The sequence below is a fragment of the Histoplasma capsulatum genome, assembly GCF_000150115.1.
Source record: "Histoplasma capsulatum G186AR genomic scaffold supercont2.6, whole genome shotgun sequence".
Classification (NCBI taxonomy): Eukaryota; Fungi; Ascomycota; class Eurotiomycetes; order Onygenales; family Ajellomycetaceae; genus Histoplasma; species Histoplasma capsulatum.
Window position 1 is genome coordinate 1,145,233 of NW_025544806.1, and position 16,930 is coordinate 1,162,162.

Consider the following 16,930-nt stretch of genomic DNA (forward strand, 5'->3'; position numbering starts at 1 on the left):
ATAATGTACTGTACAACAAATGCCATGGTTCGAAATCTCTTGACAAACATCCAATTCGTGATCAGCTTTTATTGAGCCGCGTTCAACTGTACCCTGCAAACGCCCAACCCCGATCTCCACCACCCCTTCGTCTTTGGTAGTAAGATGGCGGTTTGTATTCTAGATGGGGTGAGAATGGCATTGGCAAAGCTGAGCGCGGTGAGCACTTGAGTCAACGATCTTTGATTGAAAAGTTGAAGTTTCCGGAGTTCATCAAGAATCGCTGGATGGGCGTGCTGGGTTGAGAATTTGTTCAGCCAGGGATTCAGATTTTCATGCCCGCCCAGACATGCTGAACCCTTTTTTCTTTTTCTTTTTCTTTTTCTTTTCTTTCTTTTTCCAATTTTCCAGCCAGCTGGGTGTCATCATGATGTCAGTTGGTGCGATTGCGCAGAGTTTAGTTCGCCACGTGGGACAATTAGGAGAATTGAACAGGCTCAACCGGTATGATCATGATGGCGACGGCACACACGTCTGTTCTTCAGCGCTTATTACGAGTACTAGTGGTTATTGAGAATGCTAGGACCGTAGGCAAAGCTACTAAAAAATAGCCTAGTGCTAGTACCGAGAGCCCTTCACTTACAGTAGATGCGAGTTCTAGTATTCTTCTATTCTTCTATTCTTCTACTTAACTGACGCTGGTTGGCATAACTATTGCTTGGCATCGAGAAGTACTCACCACGCCATCGAATTGCAAGGTTCCAAAACACTTGAAGAGAGCACAGCGACTAAGCTGGATTGATATGTCTCTTATCCAGTCCTAACCACAGTGATGCTCAGTTAATTTTCCATCTTCTTCTCGCTACAACGAGGAATGTAGCGGTGCAGCGCCAAGCCCAACCCGTCCAGCGCCACACCCGTTGATCCTCGGCAGAGAGTAGAGACCGCAGTACATCTATCCACACCAACCAGTCATACTGTGATAGTATCTGTGGTCCAGGGGTTGTGCGGGGGCAAAAGCTGCCAAACCTCAAGCGATCACGCCATCAAGCTAAGGCGAGAGTGCCCTCTTCCACTTAGGCTTTAATCTTCCTTCTTTCTATGGGCGATGGCGTTTCTTTGGAAACAAATGAGCCAATCGTCAGATTTAAGCTCGACGTTTGCTGAGTTTATTTACCCTCCTCCGCCTCGTTGGAATATCTCTATAAACAACTGTCTCTGGGATGTCTTGTTTGATTCGATCAAATTGTGTGTTGGCGTGACTGTGTGTTTCTTCCTAATCCATTTTTGATCCCGAGGGTAACTGCTGCTTGCTTTTTCGACATTTTCTCCGAATTTTTATTGCTCTGAAGGTCCAAGTCCGCTCATCAGCATCGTTTACGGAAACGATTCCTGTCTGTGGGGGAACTATTACGGCGGCCGCGTGCAAAGTGCTCTCTTGCGCTTGGAGCGGCTAAATATTCCGCCTGACTCTCTTGCGAGAGTCGTATGCCATGGCAACTCCCGACTTGGATTCAAACAGCATTACCGGGGATGTAGAAAAGAATAACGGCTTCGGGGCCTCTGTCGGGCCCCAGGGCCAGCCCGTCATTGTCGCGGATAAGCTGTCGCGCAAGCTATCGGCCCGCCAGGTGCAAATGATTGCGATCGGAGGTACCATTGGCACAGGGTTGTTTCTGGGAACGGGGAAGTCGCTGGCTACCGCTGGGCCAGCGTCTATGCTCATTGCATATGCGCTTGTGGGTGCCATCGTATTCGTCACGATGTTGTCGCTGGGCGAAATGGCGGCTTTTGTGCCTATTGCTGGATCGTTTTGCACTTATGCTGGGTAAGTTTTCCCAGGAGTCCTTTCTCCCTATGATCCTGCGCGTTTGAACTTTCCCAACGCCGACAATGCTGACAAAAAATGGGGATCTCAAGGCGGTTCGTTGATGACGCTTTCGGTTTCGCCCTTACGTGGAACTACTGGTTTAATGATGCTGTGGCCACGGCGGCGGATCTTGTTGCGCTTCAGATTCTGTTGAAGTACTGGTCGGATAACTTTCCTGGCTGGGCGTTCAGCTTGATTTTCCTGTTCGTGCTTCTCGCGCTCAATATCGTCACTGTTCGAGCGTACGGAGAGGTAAGGCAGTCAGCTAGCTACCCTGATTAGTTTCCAGGTCTTTGCTAACGTGGGGTGAATCACCTGTAGATCGAATACTGGCTCAGCCTCCTGAAAGTTATCACCATTATCGTAAGTTCTCATCCAGCGAATAGTCCGCAACCATTGCTTTCTAACGATATCTCCTATCTCCTACAGATATTCATTATACTTGGAGTCGTAGTTAACTGCGGCGGTAATGTCGATAGACAGTACATCGGGGGAAGGAATTGGCATATTGGCGACGCCCCTTTTGTTGGTGGAATAGGTGGATTTGCCTCCGTTTTCGTCACGGCTGCATTTGCTTAGTATGTGATATATATCAATGCCATCAATGACGCTCCAGCCCCGCAACCGTTTACTGACATTTCAATCTCGACAGTGGTGGGACCGAATCTATTGCGGTAACTGCAGGCGAAACGAAAGATCCCTCCGTGACTCTCCCGAAGGTGGTGCGCAACGTCTTCTGGAGAATATTAATCTTCTATATACTGGGGGTGCTGATTATCGGCCTCAACGTCCCATACACATATCCCAACCTCTCCAACAGGGATACTCATACGAGCCCGTTTACTATCGTTTTCCAGCAGGCTGGCAGTAGAATAGCGGGTAGCTTCATCAACGCAGTGATCATGACGTCCGTTATCTCCGCTGGCAATCATGCTTTGTTTGCAGGATCTCGGATTATGTATGCACTGGCTGTGGATGGCCATGCTCCGGCCTTTTTGGGCAAATTGAATCGACATCGCGTCCCCTGGGTTGCAGTGCTTGCCACCTCTGTTATCAGCGGGCTCTGCTTTGGAGCTAGTTATATCGGGGCTGGACAGCTATGGTCCTGGCTGCAAAAGTAAGTGAAGCAACGTTCTTTACATAGCGTTTAAAGGATTAAATATTTAGAGGCCTGCTGCTAACTAACTCCATTTTTTCAGCATCGTTGGTGTTTCCAACCAACTGTCTTGGATATCTATTGGCGTCGCTTCGATCCGCTTCCGTTCCGCAATCCAGCGGCAGAACCTGGAGCATCTTCTCCCCTTTAAAAACTGGACTTACCCGTATGGCCCGTACGCCTCTGTGATTCTCAACGGCTTCATCATCCTGGTGCAGGGCTGGTCTTCTTTCAGCCCCAAATTCAACGCCGTTAGTTTCGCCAGCTTATATATCCAGCTACCAGTCATGTTGATAGTTTTTATAATATGGAAGCTGGTTAAGAGGACGAAGTTGTTTCCCTGGAGGACATGGACCTGCTCACTGACCGGTACGACAATGGCGTCGAAGGAACTGGTGCCGGAGAGCTACAGAAGAGGAAGCGATTTAGAGACCAGTCCTTCCAAGAGAAAGCCAAGACGATTGGAACGTGGTTTATATGAAATATTACCCCCATGTTTTTAAAACCTTTAATGGATAATTTTGAATTTACTCTCCAATGTTTACTGAACCATTTTTGTTCTATATATTTCCCCTTTGCATGCTCATTCTGCACCGTCTACAATTTTTATTTTCGCATTTGGCAATGTTGCTTATATTTCAGGAGGAGGGCTAGCTTAGGCCCATTGCTGTTCGTTTATTTGTGTTTACAATTGAAACTCTTTTGTTGCCAGTCGTTGCGCTGTTGAATCCTTGAATGCTTCCACGTTCAAGTTTCCCATTTTTCGAATTCTTTTCGTATGATTTTAATCTTTTAAGGCGGTGTGATGTTTTCCCTATCTCTATCTTGATCTCGTCCTCGGATTCGGGACTTGAAACTTGATTACATTACTCTGCAATACTTCAGACTGCACGATTGAGATTCGCATGCTGTTTGTGGCAATTGCACTCACTAGAAACTACGATTGCCACATGTATATACTTATATTACCTCTCTCTCGCCCTCTCAGAGTCTGAAGAAAAGGAGAGGCTGTTAATTAACCAACACCGATATTCGCCTTCCAGGCATTTCGAAGGTCTCAAAATGCGCTTCGAACGGAGATGAGAAATAAGTAATTCAGACATTCAATAGAAGACCCAGTAGCATGGTTGCCCCACCGCGCCTATATTGCTTTTGGCGGAAAGAAAGACGCTGAAACTGTCAACGTTGTGCTCTCAATTTTTATATATTTATATGCCGCACCACATGCAGTGAGTGGTTGCTGGACGAGGTTGTCGGAAAGGGAAGAGAAAAAAGAGAAAAAAAAAAAAAAAAAAAAAAAAACAGCAATTTTCCTTACCTCACTCTCTGAGGGGAATGAGATGAGATGAGATGGCCCAACCAATGTTTCGTTTAACCTCATCTGGCAGGATATAGCGTATACGCCAGCCCCTGACAAAAGGGGCGGCGCTTGAACGTAGGAGATTATCGATCGGGTTGTATCCGTGTTCACGAGTTACTTTACCAAACCACACATGCAATTGCCAACTATATATATATATATATATTTGTTGCCTCCTGTTTCTTAGGAATGAGCCCAGAGTGACGCGCACTGAGACCGCCCAGCTCCAGGAGAGTCAAACTTCGGATATTCTGCACAAAGTAGAGTAAATATCAAATATCAATGGCTAGCCACTCAAATGGCATTTCTGTCTGTCCGCTGAATGGCGCCCACGCGCTTGCTGGCCCTGTTAACCCGTGCTGCCAGTTGTACACGGGACCTCCATGATACTAAATCGTCACTGGGAACCGCTATTTGGAGGCTGCGTCTGAATGAATGCACGCCATCTGTTTGAATTTTTATGTTCAAGGTCCCCTTTGAAGAAAAAAAAAATCTTGCTCTTTCTTCTCGTGATTCTGCAGCAAGAATTCAAGGGAGAGGATCAACAACAGTCTGGAGAATAACCATATCGCTAGCCCTTTCCCTTGACAGAAGACGGAGGGGGAGGTCTCGCGGGATCTCACCAATTTTGTTGCTCGCCTGCTTGACGACTTCGGACATTAAGCCCGCTAGTGACGGGCCAGACGTCGAAGGGAAAGAATTTAACCGACAAATAACGGCCGTCCGAATTGCCTCCGGAGGGCTTGCTGGGAAGGATCTTGAAATGGGTATCGTGATATCATGCTGCGGCAAATTTGCTTCTTGAGCAACGGGCTATGTTTTTCGCATGCTTATTTCTTGGAAGTTCTCAGCTCAGCTTTTTAGCTAGACGAACAAGAATAACTTGTTCTCAAGCTTTATCTCCGGTATTGGGTCCAGCCCCAATACCGGTGCCAAGGGAGGGGGCATGCAACTACCCATCCGCAAGATGAGTACTATAAATCTACCTCCCTGGCACGATTCAGGGGGTAGTCTAGGTTGGATGGAACGCCTATTTCATGCCAGAGGAGTAAACCCAACTCTGGGCAAACTAAAAGGTGTCCATTCAGGGTAGCATGTAGGAATCAAAGGTCATCTCCGGGATCATCGTGAGAAAATAACAATCTATAAGCTTGATAGTATTTTAACTCAAGAGACACAAAGCAAAAGTATCTTTCACTCTCGAGAACAAGCATCTTTCAAAGGTAAGGGTGTGCTGGCGATTGTCGCCAGTCCCATGTGATGGATGAAACAAACGGGCATGGATAACCTGGTGGGCGAAATGAAAAAGCTTCCCTAGTCGACAGTTTAATCCAACTCTAGGGGAGAACGCTGCACAATTACTTTCTCGTTTTTCCATTTGTACCGCAACAACTCCCTACCCAAATTTCATAACACATAGAATATATGGGAGAGAAAGAGCCTGCAGAATCATGCCGAGACGGCCACTCTCCGAAGTTCCATCGCCATGTTGCTTCAGTTTGCGCATACAACTTCGATGATGGACATCATGATGACTTTCAACTACCTAGAACAACCGGTGATAGCAGGGTTTAGGGGAGAAAGCATTGAGCGTCGGGGAATCGGAAAAAGCCAGGGCGTTGATGGACCACAATTCGAGGCGATTTCGGCCCTGGCAGGGGCAGCCAACATTCACATTCCGAAAGCTATAGGTTCTCAGGCGCCGGGGTGTTTTGCGCATACTGTGGTTGTTCTTTTCATATCCCAGAAAATGAAGTAGTAACGGTAGGTGAACAAGAGGGACCATCTCAGCCGCACGAACACCATTGAGGATCTGGAGGAAGGGTTTGCGCTCCTGGAAATCGATATACTGGAGAAACCAGGGGTGAAACGAGTCCCACTGCGGCCTCTCCAGGCTAGGGTCGTGTCCATGGTTCATAGGATGAATGCTTTCTGTACAGTACATTCATACATTGGGCCCTCGCGAAGGACGAGAAATAACGGAAGCATCGAATAGGTCTTGAGCTTCTTGCAAATCCATCCTGACCTAGAGTTTCCCTCAAGCCAACAAATTCTCCATGTACAATTGGAGAATGCTAGAAGCATACTAAACAAAAGCAAGCCAATTGGCTATCGAGGACTTTTGGCACTCCTCAAAATCGGACGCAAAAGCTGCCGGAAATGCTCGTCTCCCCATAATTCATCATCTCGTCAATGATCTGAGAGCACTGCTGGAGAGATACATGCATCCGGCCATTGGAGGGAAACGTAATTCCAGCTGCCAGACGTTTGCCACAGCAATAATATAGTTATCAGAGACAATCAAGGCTGGCTTGGGCGGGGGTTAGTGATGGGATGAAGCAATTCCGAAAAACAAACGCTGCGTTCGAAAAACACTATTGGAAGGATCTTATTTTCAGCTCGTCCGTCCATGGAATTTTATGTGAGATTTATTGGACTACAGGAATTCGCCACGATCGTGTTGGAGCTTTCAACACCAAATATTATTGCTCGCTAATTCTCTAAATCCAGCCTGTGGGAGTTGATCCAGGAGGCTGGCTGAAAAAAAGCCGATGCACAAGCACGGCCCCAACGGAGGAGAGATGTATGCGTCGAAACTTTAGGGCCACTCCATTCTACGGATTTTTTGTTCCGGCTGCTTGACTCGAGAGCAGATCGTCGCTGGTTTGGTCTGGGATCGTGGCATCGTTGGCATCGTGGCAAGCGCCTGGCTAAGAGGGGCTGATGGTGTGGCTGAGAAGCGTCTCGGTGCCACCCAGCCTCGCAGTCTCCGGGCGATGAGGTCGATTGTTGATTGTTTGGACATGGCATTGGCTCGTAGACAGCCGTAGCATCAGCGTCAATTGGCAATTGAGCAATATGGCCCCCCGGATACTAGTGAGTCGTCTGGAATGGCAAGTCGACGGTGGGGCTAACCTCAAGAAGCTTCTTGCGTTGTAACGACGAACCAGCTCATGGATATCAATTTACGAAATGAGGCCGTCGAAGCGGTTGCACTGGGTGTGCCCGTGTGGCTTGCTTCGGCTGAGCCTTTGTTATAGCCTTTATTTCTCAAGGGGCGCTTGGTAATTGAGGCTTACACAATAAAGATCTCACCTGATGCTCCGCTGATTTTCCGCTGATTTTCCAAGAAGCCCCTTTCGTCGATCCGAGCGCTTCGCTCAACAACAACATTATTATGAGAATTTATCCTCAAAGGCATATGTGGCTCATCTCCCATCGAGATTCCGTCATCTACCAATGTCGCAATGAATAATTTACTCTCAAGGACCCTTCCTGGCATGGGTTTAGTGGAAAGACATGCATCAGATACGCCGGAGAAATTTCCGGGCGGAGAGAAGGTCGCGTTGGTGGGGCATTTTGATATTCTGAAACGCACAGAGCTCTAAAAAAAAAATAAAAATAAAAATAAAAGATTAAAAATAAGGGTGGTAACGAACCGAAAGTCGACGCACTTATTATTTTCTCCGAACTGAAGAATGCGAGGTGGGACCCACAACCGTTTGGGTGGTGACATGTGGTAGGTTGGCGATTCGGAGAATCAACACTGACCGGGGCCCGGGGGGTTGTTTAATTTCTGATGAACCAGGCCGTCGATCGGCGAATTCCTGAAGAGGTAAGGAAGCCTTTTTTTAGAGATGGGAATGCCTGTCATCAGGGCCCTTGCCAGTGTGTGAACCATCTGTAGCGTTGTTGAGGGACGGAGCCCCAGACCTGCAGAGCCAGGAATCCCAGGATGGAAAAATCTCCCGCGAATGCGGCTTCCAAATTCTGCGCCTCCATCGACGAGTTCACCGTTATGTTTGCCGTGTTTTGGAGTGGGAGCTTGCGATCGAGCTCCTCCTCCCCTTTCATCATTTAGGGTTGATAGGGGTAGCCGTCCAGCTCTGCATCGTCAAATATTTTTCGAAGCTGTGTTATATGCACTGGACATTACTTGTGTTCCATGTGTTTCATTTCTATTCTTTCTGTAGCTTTACGAAGTCACGTTAGCATATCATCTTGTCGTTGCAACGATATTAGAGACACCTAACCATGCGCCGTCCAACTGCGGACGTTGCATTGTTGCTATCGGAGGCAAAATGCTGCATCTCCTGCGTAAAACTTAGGGTACATGCCGCCCAATGAGTGTCCACATTGCTGTTTTTGGCTCCATGGCTGTAACGATGCTCCTGGTTTGGGAGATCATCAAGCTTTGTTTCTTTTTGGGGCGTATCGCCAAACACCCCTGGGAGGTGCTGAGATGAATGATAACCATCCCAGCGCTGGGGCCATATGAACTACTTACTGGCCATCACCCGCAAGAAGGATCTGACGCTGGTGATACAGTACACTCTTCAGATATAGCCATTCCATGCAGGACAGTTGCCATTGCCAAGTGGACCATGTCAACTTTCGTTTTGGTCTTCGGTTTTGACCGAGCTGGGCAGTATGTTCGTTCCCTCCCGTGAAAACAGAAATGGTAGATATCTGATTTCGGATTGGCTTCAGAGCTCCCTAGTAACTCAGCTCAATCCAGGCTCCGTAGCCTTCTTCACATATTTGGCAAATATAGGAAAGTTTTCGAGGATTCGGTTTCGCTGAGACATTCCGCTTTCTCGGTACTTAATTAAATGTGCTCTTTCACCCATGTCAACAACCTCCAGCAAGGAGCATTGTCTGCCAGAGCGTTCGTTATTGATAATACATCTGTGATCAACTAGTGAATTCCAGATGTCAAGGTTGGGATTACATTTGCGTGGTCATGGTAAATCCGAGACATTGCTTATATCCGATCTTATTATAAGTACGGGCGTATCCCTAAATAATAACATATGGGTTGTGGTCTGCTCGGGAATAAAAGAATGGTTTCAGCCTCCGAAAAGGTGCGCATGGAAATTTGTGAGATCCTGGAGGAAAGGCCCTGGTATCCAACCTTGATGATGATCGCATGGACGAACCGGGAGTTGACAATAGTAGGCATAATTAGCGAATAGCCTCGGTCCAGGAGTGACTCCGATTGCACAACCCCCCCGTCCCTGTTCCTTTTTCCCCGACATTACTCTCGCTGTTTTGCTCCTCCAAGACGGCCAGATATCAACCGAACATCCCCGAAATTTCGGCAGGCTGACTGATAAAAAAAAAAAAACGGCAAACTTTGAAGGTAGCCTAGTCACTAAGTTGAACGGACCGTACATAGTACACGCCCCTACGATCGACGACGTCCTGAGCATTGACCCCCTCATCGGCATGGAGTTTCTTTTGGCTTGATTCCGCTAGGGAAAACTTCCGGATCAACCGAGTCCACAATTCTACGAAAGGGGCACGCGTGCTGCATGCATCGTGGTCTCTGTGCCTGCCTGCATATGCAATGAGCACAGCCAGTCTAAGGAAGCCAGCCACCATGGCCTCCTCTCCACGTACGCACTTGGGAAGACCTGTCTTCTCTCTCGGCTAGTACAGTGGGCTACTAACAGCTTTTCTCGAGGATAGACATCGCGACGCTTGGAATATGCTTTTCAGCCGGCAAACGCCTTGGGATATGTTTTGTCCAAAAAAAAAAAAAAATCAGGATATTGGCTCTCTTGAGAGGAGTCACCAGCTCACTGTTAGTTACGTCGATGCTGGCGTGGTAGTTTTTTATTTTTCCATTTTTGCTTTTCTTCTTCTCGGGGTTTGCCGTCGATCCGTTCTGCACGATGATGGCGGCGGCTACATAAACATGGAAGCCATTGAATGAATTTGAGATCTACGCTGTAAGGTGTACCACGACTCGGTGCTTTTACCGGAACTTCTTGGTCACCTTCTGCCACGAGTATTCTCGCCCTTTTCAGGGCCTGGTCCGGGTTTACCTAAGCCACCATGGGTGGAGGAAAACAAAATTTATATCTACATCTCCGACGTTGGGCATGCTACATTTTTAAGGGTCTAAGGCAACTTCCGGACGGCTTGAACACCAGCTCCCAGCGGTGGCTACTGGTCAGTGCATATTATGGGAAGGTCGCAGAGGTTGTGGAAACGGCGAGTGTGTTAAAAAACTTATCCACCCTGCAGTTCGTCACCGCCAGGCCTAGAAACGCCCCCCCTGATATCATCAGCCAAAAACAAGCCACAACGATAATTTATCCGTAGTGGTTTTCTAGAAAATTTCCCGTGCATCGAAAAATCCTTTTGTAATTGTTGTGGAGAAACTGTAATTAAATAACAAGAGAAATGCACTGTTGTATGCTGCATGCGATTGCAAAATCTAGTATGCAGGTGTTGGAAATACAGTAATCCATGAGTGAACGCTTCTTACAAGATTAACCAAGTATCAATTACGTCTCATTCATGCCCAGGAGCCCTTGTTTTGCCTTGGCGATGATTTCAAAAAGACCCAATGTCAGGAATCAGCGGGGACGCTGAGCTTGATACGGATGGCAACACCATATCATTTTGACGTGCGTTGTGATAGCAAAATAATAGCAATGTTTTAGTTTTGCAAGGATGCTTTACAAGGTATTCAATGCAAGACACCTGGATGGGATTAATCTATATATAGAAGAAGCTGTTTCATGATAATGCTCAAGGAGTATAGCGGAGACCCTTAACATAATGGTGGGTTTTTGAAACAATGCAGCACAAGAGGAGAAAATATGAAGACAGGGCTGCTGGCGAGCCAGTTGCTACTCAGCAACTCACCGAAGTTCACAGGATATCCCGATATCCCGTTGAAGCTTTGGGATCGCAGTGGTATCGGGTGCAGGAGTGCCACAAGGGGTACTCCGCGAATAGCGGTGTTCTACATACGGTCGCTAGGTACCACGTTCTTGGCCCTAGCTTCCGCTTCTGGCGCCACAAGCCCTAATTGATCGTGCTCTCCTCGTGGACGGTGTTTCTCGTCCTTTTGACAATCATTGCAGTTTCGGCCAATTGTCGCATCACAGTAGCCCATTTGATTATATTCAATTGTGCAGGAGAATCCATTATTCTTCTCTTCTAGACTGTATCACACAGATTTCCTGGCTCATGCTGCCTTGATCAGTTGCGCTCTTCCTTGTTTGGCTTGGGTGTCACTACTGACAGCTGCAACCTCGACCAAATCGTGGACCCATGCAAGCCACCGGGCTACGCTTCCATTCCCTGCTTGAAGTGGTAAACCTGCGTCGCTAGGCGTCAAAGGACCAAAGCCCAAGATCCGCCCCAATCGAGTCCACCCAGCCAGAGGGGTTGGATGTCCGATTGACTACTAGTATTCATGGCTCCGCGTTCCTGTTCGACGAAAAAGAAAATAGCGGAAGCTCTGGATCTGCGAGATGCATTGTGATTGGGCTATTCCTCTGTTATTTGTCCGCCGCTGATGTTATGCAAGGGTGATCGACGTGACAGCAGATCAGGAGAACCAAGCTGAGCACCTGGGTATCCAGGAGTAGGAGACTGTTGGTTCGTAGCCACTTGGTCAACACTTTTAGATCCGGCCGAGTCTGTGTTTGGCATGGAACGTGATTGTTAGAGGATGATCCACCTCGCGAGGAGCCCACTAGTACTTCGCCAGTACCTTGTAGCGCCAATCTACCGCCTATCTGTTATTTCAACTTCAAAATTAGTCGAATCATTTTTTCCATGGACGTCTGCGTCCTCCACCAGCCATGCTCTCCACTACGGATACCACCTCCTGCGGAGCAGACTGGAAACGTTGGGGAAATGAAGCTCGTTGTAGCAAATCACTTCCTAGGACGTTTGGCATCCCCTGCCCTTCCCTGACAGCCTCTGGAGCGATGGGTGGGGGGGCCGACGGAGCGTTAATCCACCCCATGGGCCATACCCGAATCTTCCCTCCTGCCAACGCCACCCCTAAATAATAATAAATATTCACTAAAAGGATCCACCCTCGATTGCCCGAGATTGTGGCCTTTGCATGCATCCCAAGGATAACCCACCTTCTCTCTAACGTGACAACCCTGGGGTCTATGCTCCCGGACCCTGTCCCAGCCTTGCTATGACCTGCATCATGGATAATAGTATTATACCATCCGCCTCCGGAGATGATCGCGAAGGCTTGATTGATTCAGCCAGAGCTTAGCTCACTACTGTCCTCAGCTTCCGTCACTCCTAAATGTATCTGGGCATCTCTCGAGTTGACCAACTCGGCTCCTCCATAAACTTCAACATATTTCCACAATTAGCCACCACCAGCATTTTCCTTTGCTACTCGTCATCGCTCTCTCATTTCTTTTTTTCATAACACCCTTCAGTCCTTCTCATACTATTTTTGCCTCCTTCCATTCCGTCCAACAGTTCTTCACGTTTCTTTCGGCTTTCCCTAATTTGTTTTAGTCACCGCATTCTATAACGCCTGTATGCGCCTCTTTCGATGGTAGCCTTCCATCTGGCAATCATTGAACTTTAGTCTCCGAAGGTGTCTCTCGATTTGGCGTCGCCCAGTGGCAAATTCAGAGATGCGATAGGAGTCAATTGGACCCGTAAACAGTGCGAACCCCGTGCGGCCCTTGCCAACTAGTGTTTGTACGTTCCCCTTCTTATTTTATTTCGAGCTTGTCATACCCCCGTAGTGGGCGTTTCTTCCTTCTCAATAACTTAGGACGTTACGCCCAGCAATGGTTGTGGCAGTTCCTTTTAGACCATCGTCTCTTATTGAGCGCCTCAGGCTGGATTGTGACAGCTATCTATCCTCGGGTGTCATATGTGACAGATCTAGGGAATTTTGACCGGAGCTGATGAACTTTAGGCAGATCGAGTTCGTCTTTTTCATGAGCGGAAGATTCCATGCTGCTTGTTCACACCGAGGTTTATGATCTGCGCGATTGGGTGTTCTCGGTTTTGCCCTTCATGCGATAGTCTAGATCCGAGTCCGTTATCTGCTAGGCTTCTCATGCCATATACGGGCTTGTTTGTCGGCCATTTAATCCTTTGTTCCATCTTTTATACTTCCAGATGTTGGTTTGAGGAAAGCGAACCTCATGCACTCCGTACGATCTGCCGGGCGCCCCCTCCCCTTCTCGCCGTTCGGACAAGCCCACGGGTCAAGCTCCGATCCTCTGAGATTCCCTTTAAACTTGAATCTGTCAGACGAGTCTTGTAATCCCAGCCTTCGGGCTCCCTATCTCTCTCCCCCTATGTCCGGTTCCCCTTCGCCTGAAAGTCGTTTCGATCCACTTCTCAGAGACAGGCGCCGAAGGGGTTCTGATTCACTCATCCCGTCTCCTGTTCGCGGCAATGTACAGCCGCTTTTATCTTACGCGGAACCTCCAGCAACATCCCCGGGGCCGGATGCTCCTCTCCCCGATTCGCGACGGCTATCCGCTGGGCAACCGGCCATGTCTGTCATAGGCCTACCCGCAATCGATGACACTCAACTCCGGCATACACTTCAGACTGGGCCTCTCCTACCCCCAAGGGCCTCGCCACTTCCACCCAGATCCACACGTAGAGCAAAAGCTCATGTTGCATCAGCATGCGTGAACTGCAAGCGGAAACATCTTGGATGCGACTCTGCGCGACCATGCCGAAGATGTATTTCAGCTGGTAAAGAGGTAAGATCAGGCGGGATTTCACCATTGAGAAATGTAGTACTTTTGTATATTTGAACTTTGTATACTGTTTCATTGGATAATTGTATTTCTTAAGCCAACTATATAGTAGAAACTAACAGCCTAAAAATAGGAATCTTGTGTGGATGTGAGACACAAACGAAGAGGCAGACCCCCTTTGAAAGCTGAAGAGGGACCCATACAGACATACGAACCGACATATAGCTATCCAGGAGCATCTCACCCTCAGCCTGAGAGTTCCTCGCCAGTACCTCCGTTCTACGGACACAGACGAACTTCTTCCTCACGTGAAATTCGCCCTAATACGGAATTACAAGTGTCAAGGAGATCTAGTGAAATTGGGAGTGAATATGGGCGGCTAATGGCTGTTTCTGCGATGCCTAACCCCCAAATGTGGGCTCCTGTGACTCCGTTACGAACAATGCATACATCACCATCTATTTCAAATGCCTTTCCAGGCCAAATGTCGTTTCCCAGTAGTTCTCAGCAATCACATGCTCATAACGTCCCCCTATTTTCGGCTGGAGCAGGGTCATCCTCGGCATATATACCGGATTATCGCGATATGACAAGATCTGTACATCCTTTCCCTGATGAAAGGATACCGCCGAATCAGTCTCCTCGCCAATACCAACGACCCCATATCCCCCCGCTTCCTAGGGGGTCTACCTATTTTTCGGGGCCGGGATCTCCGCATGGTCCGCTGTCAAGTCCCCCCTTATCAGCTTCCAGCAGTGCGCGGAATTATCCGTTCCCGGGCCCTGGCCAATCCCAAATACTGCTACCGCCTCTTATACCGTCAAAAACGGGGTCAGATTTTGAGTTTGAGTTTTCTCAGAGCAGTCGACGACCACCTGGAGCACTTCCACCATCCCTGCCGTCAATACAGTCAGGGAGGCCGAACCTTAGCCGTGTTGAACATGCAAAAGAGTTGGAAGACCCTCGTCCTCTTCCAGCACACCCTCCCTTTCAGCCTACCACATTTTCCTCCGGGCCGCCTATTCGTGGCTTATTGGATCCATATCGCCCCTTACCAGTGCCTCCACAGCCGTTGCCACATGGAAAAACCACTCCACAGGGGCAATTGAGCACTTCGGCTTCACATAATCTGGCGCCAACGCTAGACGATGAAAGCTCACCAGCAATGGGAAGGGAAAGAGGGTCACCATCAAGACCCGTAAAAAGGCAGAAGATGGCTCTGGGAGATATGGTCAATGACTAGATATCATTTTTTCTATTCGACTACCTGATGTGATGTGATATGCGGCTTCATTTAAAAAGGAATCGAACGCGGAGATATGACTGGGAGAAATGAAACAATCATCTACTTCCGAAGAAAAGGGGCATTTACAACGAACGAATCCAACATGAAAATTACTGGCCAAATTCCTATACTTTCTTTTCCTATCATTTTCTTTGCTTTTCCGCCTCTTCCTTTGCGAGGAAACAGCATCGATCAGACTTACTACATACGAAGGGCGAAATACAACACACCGAGATAGAATCCTGCACGAATTGGATTTCTTTTGGATCCACAGCTTTCCTTTGCCCGACGCGATTTATGAAACAGAATGCGCGTACACCATGCATATGCCACATGCCAGTAAACCGTATCACGGGGGAAATTGTTCTCCCGCTTTCTTTTGTTTTTATCTTATTGACCTTTTGTCATCTCGGCCGAGATACCCTCTCTTCCATAGGAGTTATTATGGGGACCTTTTATCTGCTGCTTCTTCACGGCCATATATATGCACATCGGATCCACATATTCCAGTGTCTTTTTGTGTTTCAATTCCGATATCACCCTTAATGACATGTAGTCTTTTATTGTCGTATTTTTTATTTCTTAATTTCTTAATTTCTTAATTTCTTAATTTCTTAATTTTTAATTATTTTTTTAAAACCTTTTCCCAGTATTCCATTCAGCTTCTTCATACTACATAGATTAACGTCGTTTCCGGATGATACCCTCTGCGTTTTGCATGTTACGGCTTCAACCCATTCCCTGTCCGCTTTACCCTACACCGCTACGGCCTGCTTTCCCTTGGTTTTTGACGATACGCATTTCTATCCTTGCTGAGGGATATACGAAGAGCTGGCGTTATTGTATTCTTAAAATAAATGGCTGTTTATAATAAATTCCTACGATATTGATACCCTCATCAGGACCTGTTCAGGATGACGTTGCTTATGAAATTGTGTCGCGAAGTTCTAACATTTCTCCCGTTCAGTCAACTGATGGAATGGAAGGAGGAAAAGGCTTGCTTCCCACCTGGTTTATATATACGCCTCCAATTCTCCAACTACGGTATTTGACAAAAGCGTACTAGACATCCGAATTGAACGTTACATGAAACCCCTCATGCATCCCAGAGTGGAAATAGACTCATATGCTCATATAGGTATGGTAGGGTAGCATGAGTTTTTTTTATCGGATAACCGCCTACCAACCCACGCGCACCCCTATTCATGCATACCGGGTGTTGGCCCCTCCTCGTCGTTTCGCTGCATGAAGGACGGAAAAAAAGATATACCCGTTCGGGCCCCAATCGTCATTAACATCAAGAATGCGCATCGTCCCCTTGCTTTATTTTTCCCATCATGGATCATCGAGGCGTGGAGAGGTTCGTCCTGGCAGGACAATTGGAGAATGCTGAAGAGTTAAGAGCACCAGAAGACGCGACCATATTGGTGATGCCCAGTCCAAGGACAGGAGAGACTGGGCAAGGAATTTGTGTATAGTTTTTCGCGGGAAAGAGTGGTCATCTCCAAACTGTGTATCTTTTTCCGAGTTTTCAATCTCAACAGCTCGGCGGCTAGATTCGTTACCGCAGTAGGACATTCAGTCGCATGTTTCTTGCGCTCGTCGTGTATGTCTTCTAGCTTTTGCTTCCATGGCAGCTCGTTATCAGGAGTAATCTTCCTTTAGCCTGAATTACTAGATACGGTTCGCATCCTTTCTTCCCCCTTTTTTGAAGTGCCCTATTATTTCCCAAATTGCGTAGCCAGATTTATATGGTGCATATGACTTGCAA

General features: G+C 47.6%; 6 protein-coding genes across 6 annotated transcripts; 3 read left to right on the forward strand and 3 right to left on the reverse strand.

The window, feature by feature from the left end:
• Positions 1 to 1,472: 1,472 nt before the first annotated feature.
• Positions 1,473 to 4,026, forward strand: HCBG_05102 (high-affinity permease for basic amino acids; the record flags this gene model as incomplete). Its single annotated transcript, XM_045432151.1, has 6 exons — positions 1,473 to 1,807; positions 1,900 to 2,101; positions 2,171 to 2,212; positions 2,279 to 2,427; positions 2,502 to 2,966; positions 3,049 to 4,026. 6 exons carry the CDS (start codon positions 1,473 to 1,475, stop codon positions 3,506 to 3,508), a joined length of 1,653 nt encoding a protein of 550 aa, XP_045287363.1.
• A 1,885-nt stretch (positions 4,027 to 5,911) lies between these two features.
• HCBG_05103 (uncharacterized protein) lies at positions 5,912 to 6,283 on the reverse strand (the record flags this gene model as incomplete). Its single annotated transcript, XM_045432152.1, has 1 exon — positions 5,912 to 6,283. The coding sequence occupies one exon, from the start codon at positions 6,281 to 6,283 to the stop codon at positions 5,912 to 5,914; it is 372 nt and encodes a 123-aa protein (XP_045287364.1).
• A 681-nt stretch (positions 6,284 to 6,964) lies between these two features.
• HCBG_05104 (uncharacterized protein) lies at positions 6,965 to 7,648 on the reverse strand (the record flags this gene model as incomplete). Its single annotated transcript, XM_045432153.1, has 2 exons — positions 6,965 to 7,179; positions 7,462 to 7,648. 2 exons carry the CDS (start codon positions 7,646 to 7,648, stop codon positions 6,965 to 6,967), a joined length of 402 nt encoding a protein of 133 aa, XP_045287365.1.
• Positions 7,649 to 10,007: 2,359 nt separating this feature from the next.
• HCBG_05105 (uncharacterized protein) lies at positions 10,008 to 10,418 on the forward strand (the record flags this gene model as incomplete). The annotated part of the gene is made up of 2 exons (XM_045432154.1): positions 10,008 to 10,369; positions 10,399 to 10,418. The coding sequence occupies 2 exons, from the start codon at positions 10,207 to 10,209 to the stop codon at positions 10,416 to 10,418; spliced, it is 183 nt and encodes a 60-aa protein (XP_045287366.1).
• A 1,237-nt stretch (positions 10,419 to 11,655) lies between these two features.
• Positions 11,656 to 13,112, reverse strand: HCBG_05106 (uncharacterized protein; the record flags this gene model as incomplete). Its single annotated transcript, XM_045432155.1, has 6 exons — positions 11,656 to 11,807; positions 11,849 to 11,906; positions 12,149 to 12,381; positions 12,412 to 12,486; positions 12,591 to 12,646; positions 13,054 to 13,112. The coding sequence occupies 6 exons, from the start codon at positions 13,110 to 13,112 to the stop codon at positions 11,656 to 11,658; spliced, it is 633 nt and encodes a 210-aa protein (XP_045287367.1).
• Positions 13,113 to 13,460: 348 nt separating this feature from the next.
• Positions 13,461 to 15,117, forward strand: HCBG_05107 (uncharacterized protein; the record flags this gene model as incomplete). The annotated part of the gene is made up of 2 exons (XM_045432156.1): positions 13,461 to 13,877; positions 14,008 to 15,117. 2 exons carry the CDS (start codon positions 13,461 to 13,463, stop codon positions 15,115 to 15,117), a joined length of 1,527 nt encoding a protein of 508 aa, XP_045287368.1.
• Positions 15,118 to 16,930: the final 1,813 nt, after the last annotated feature.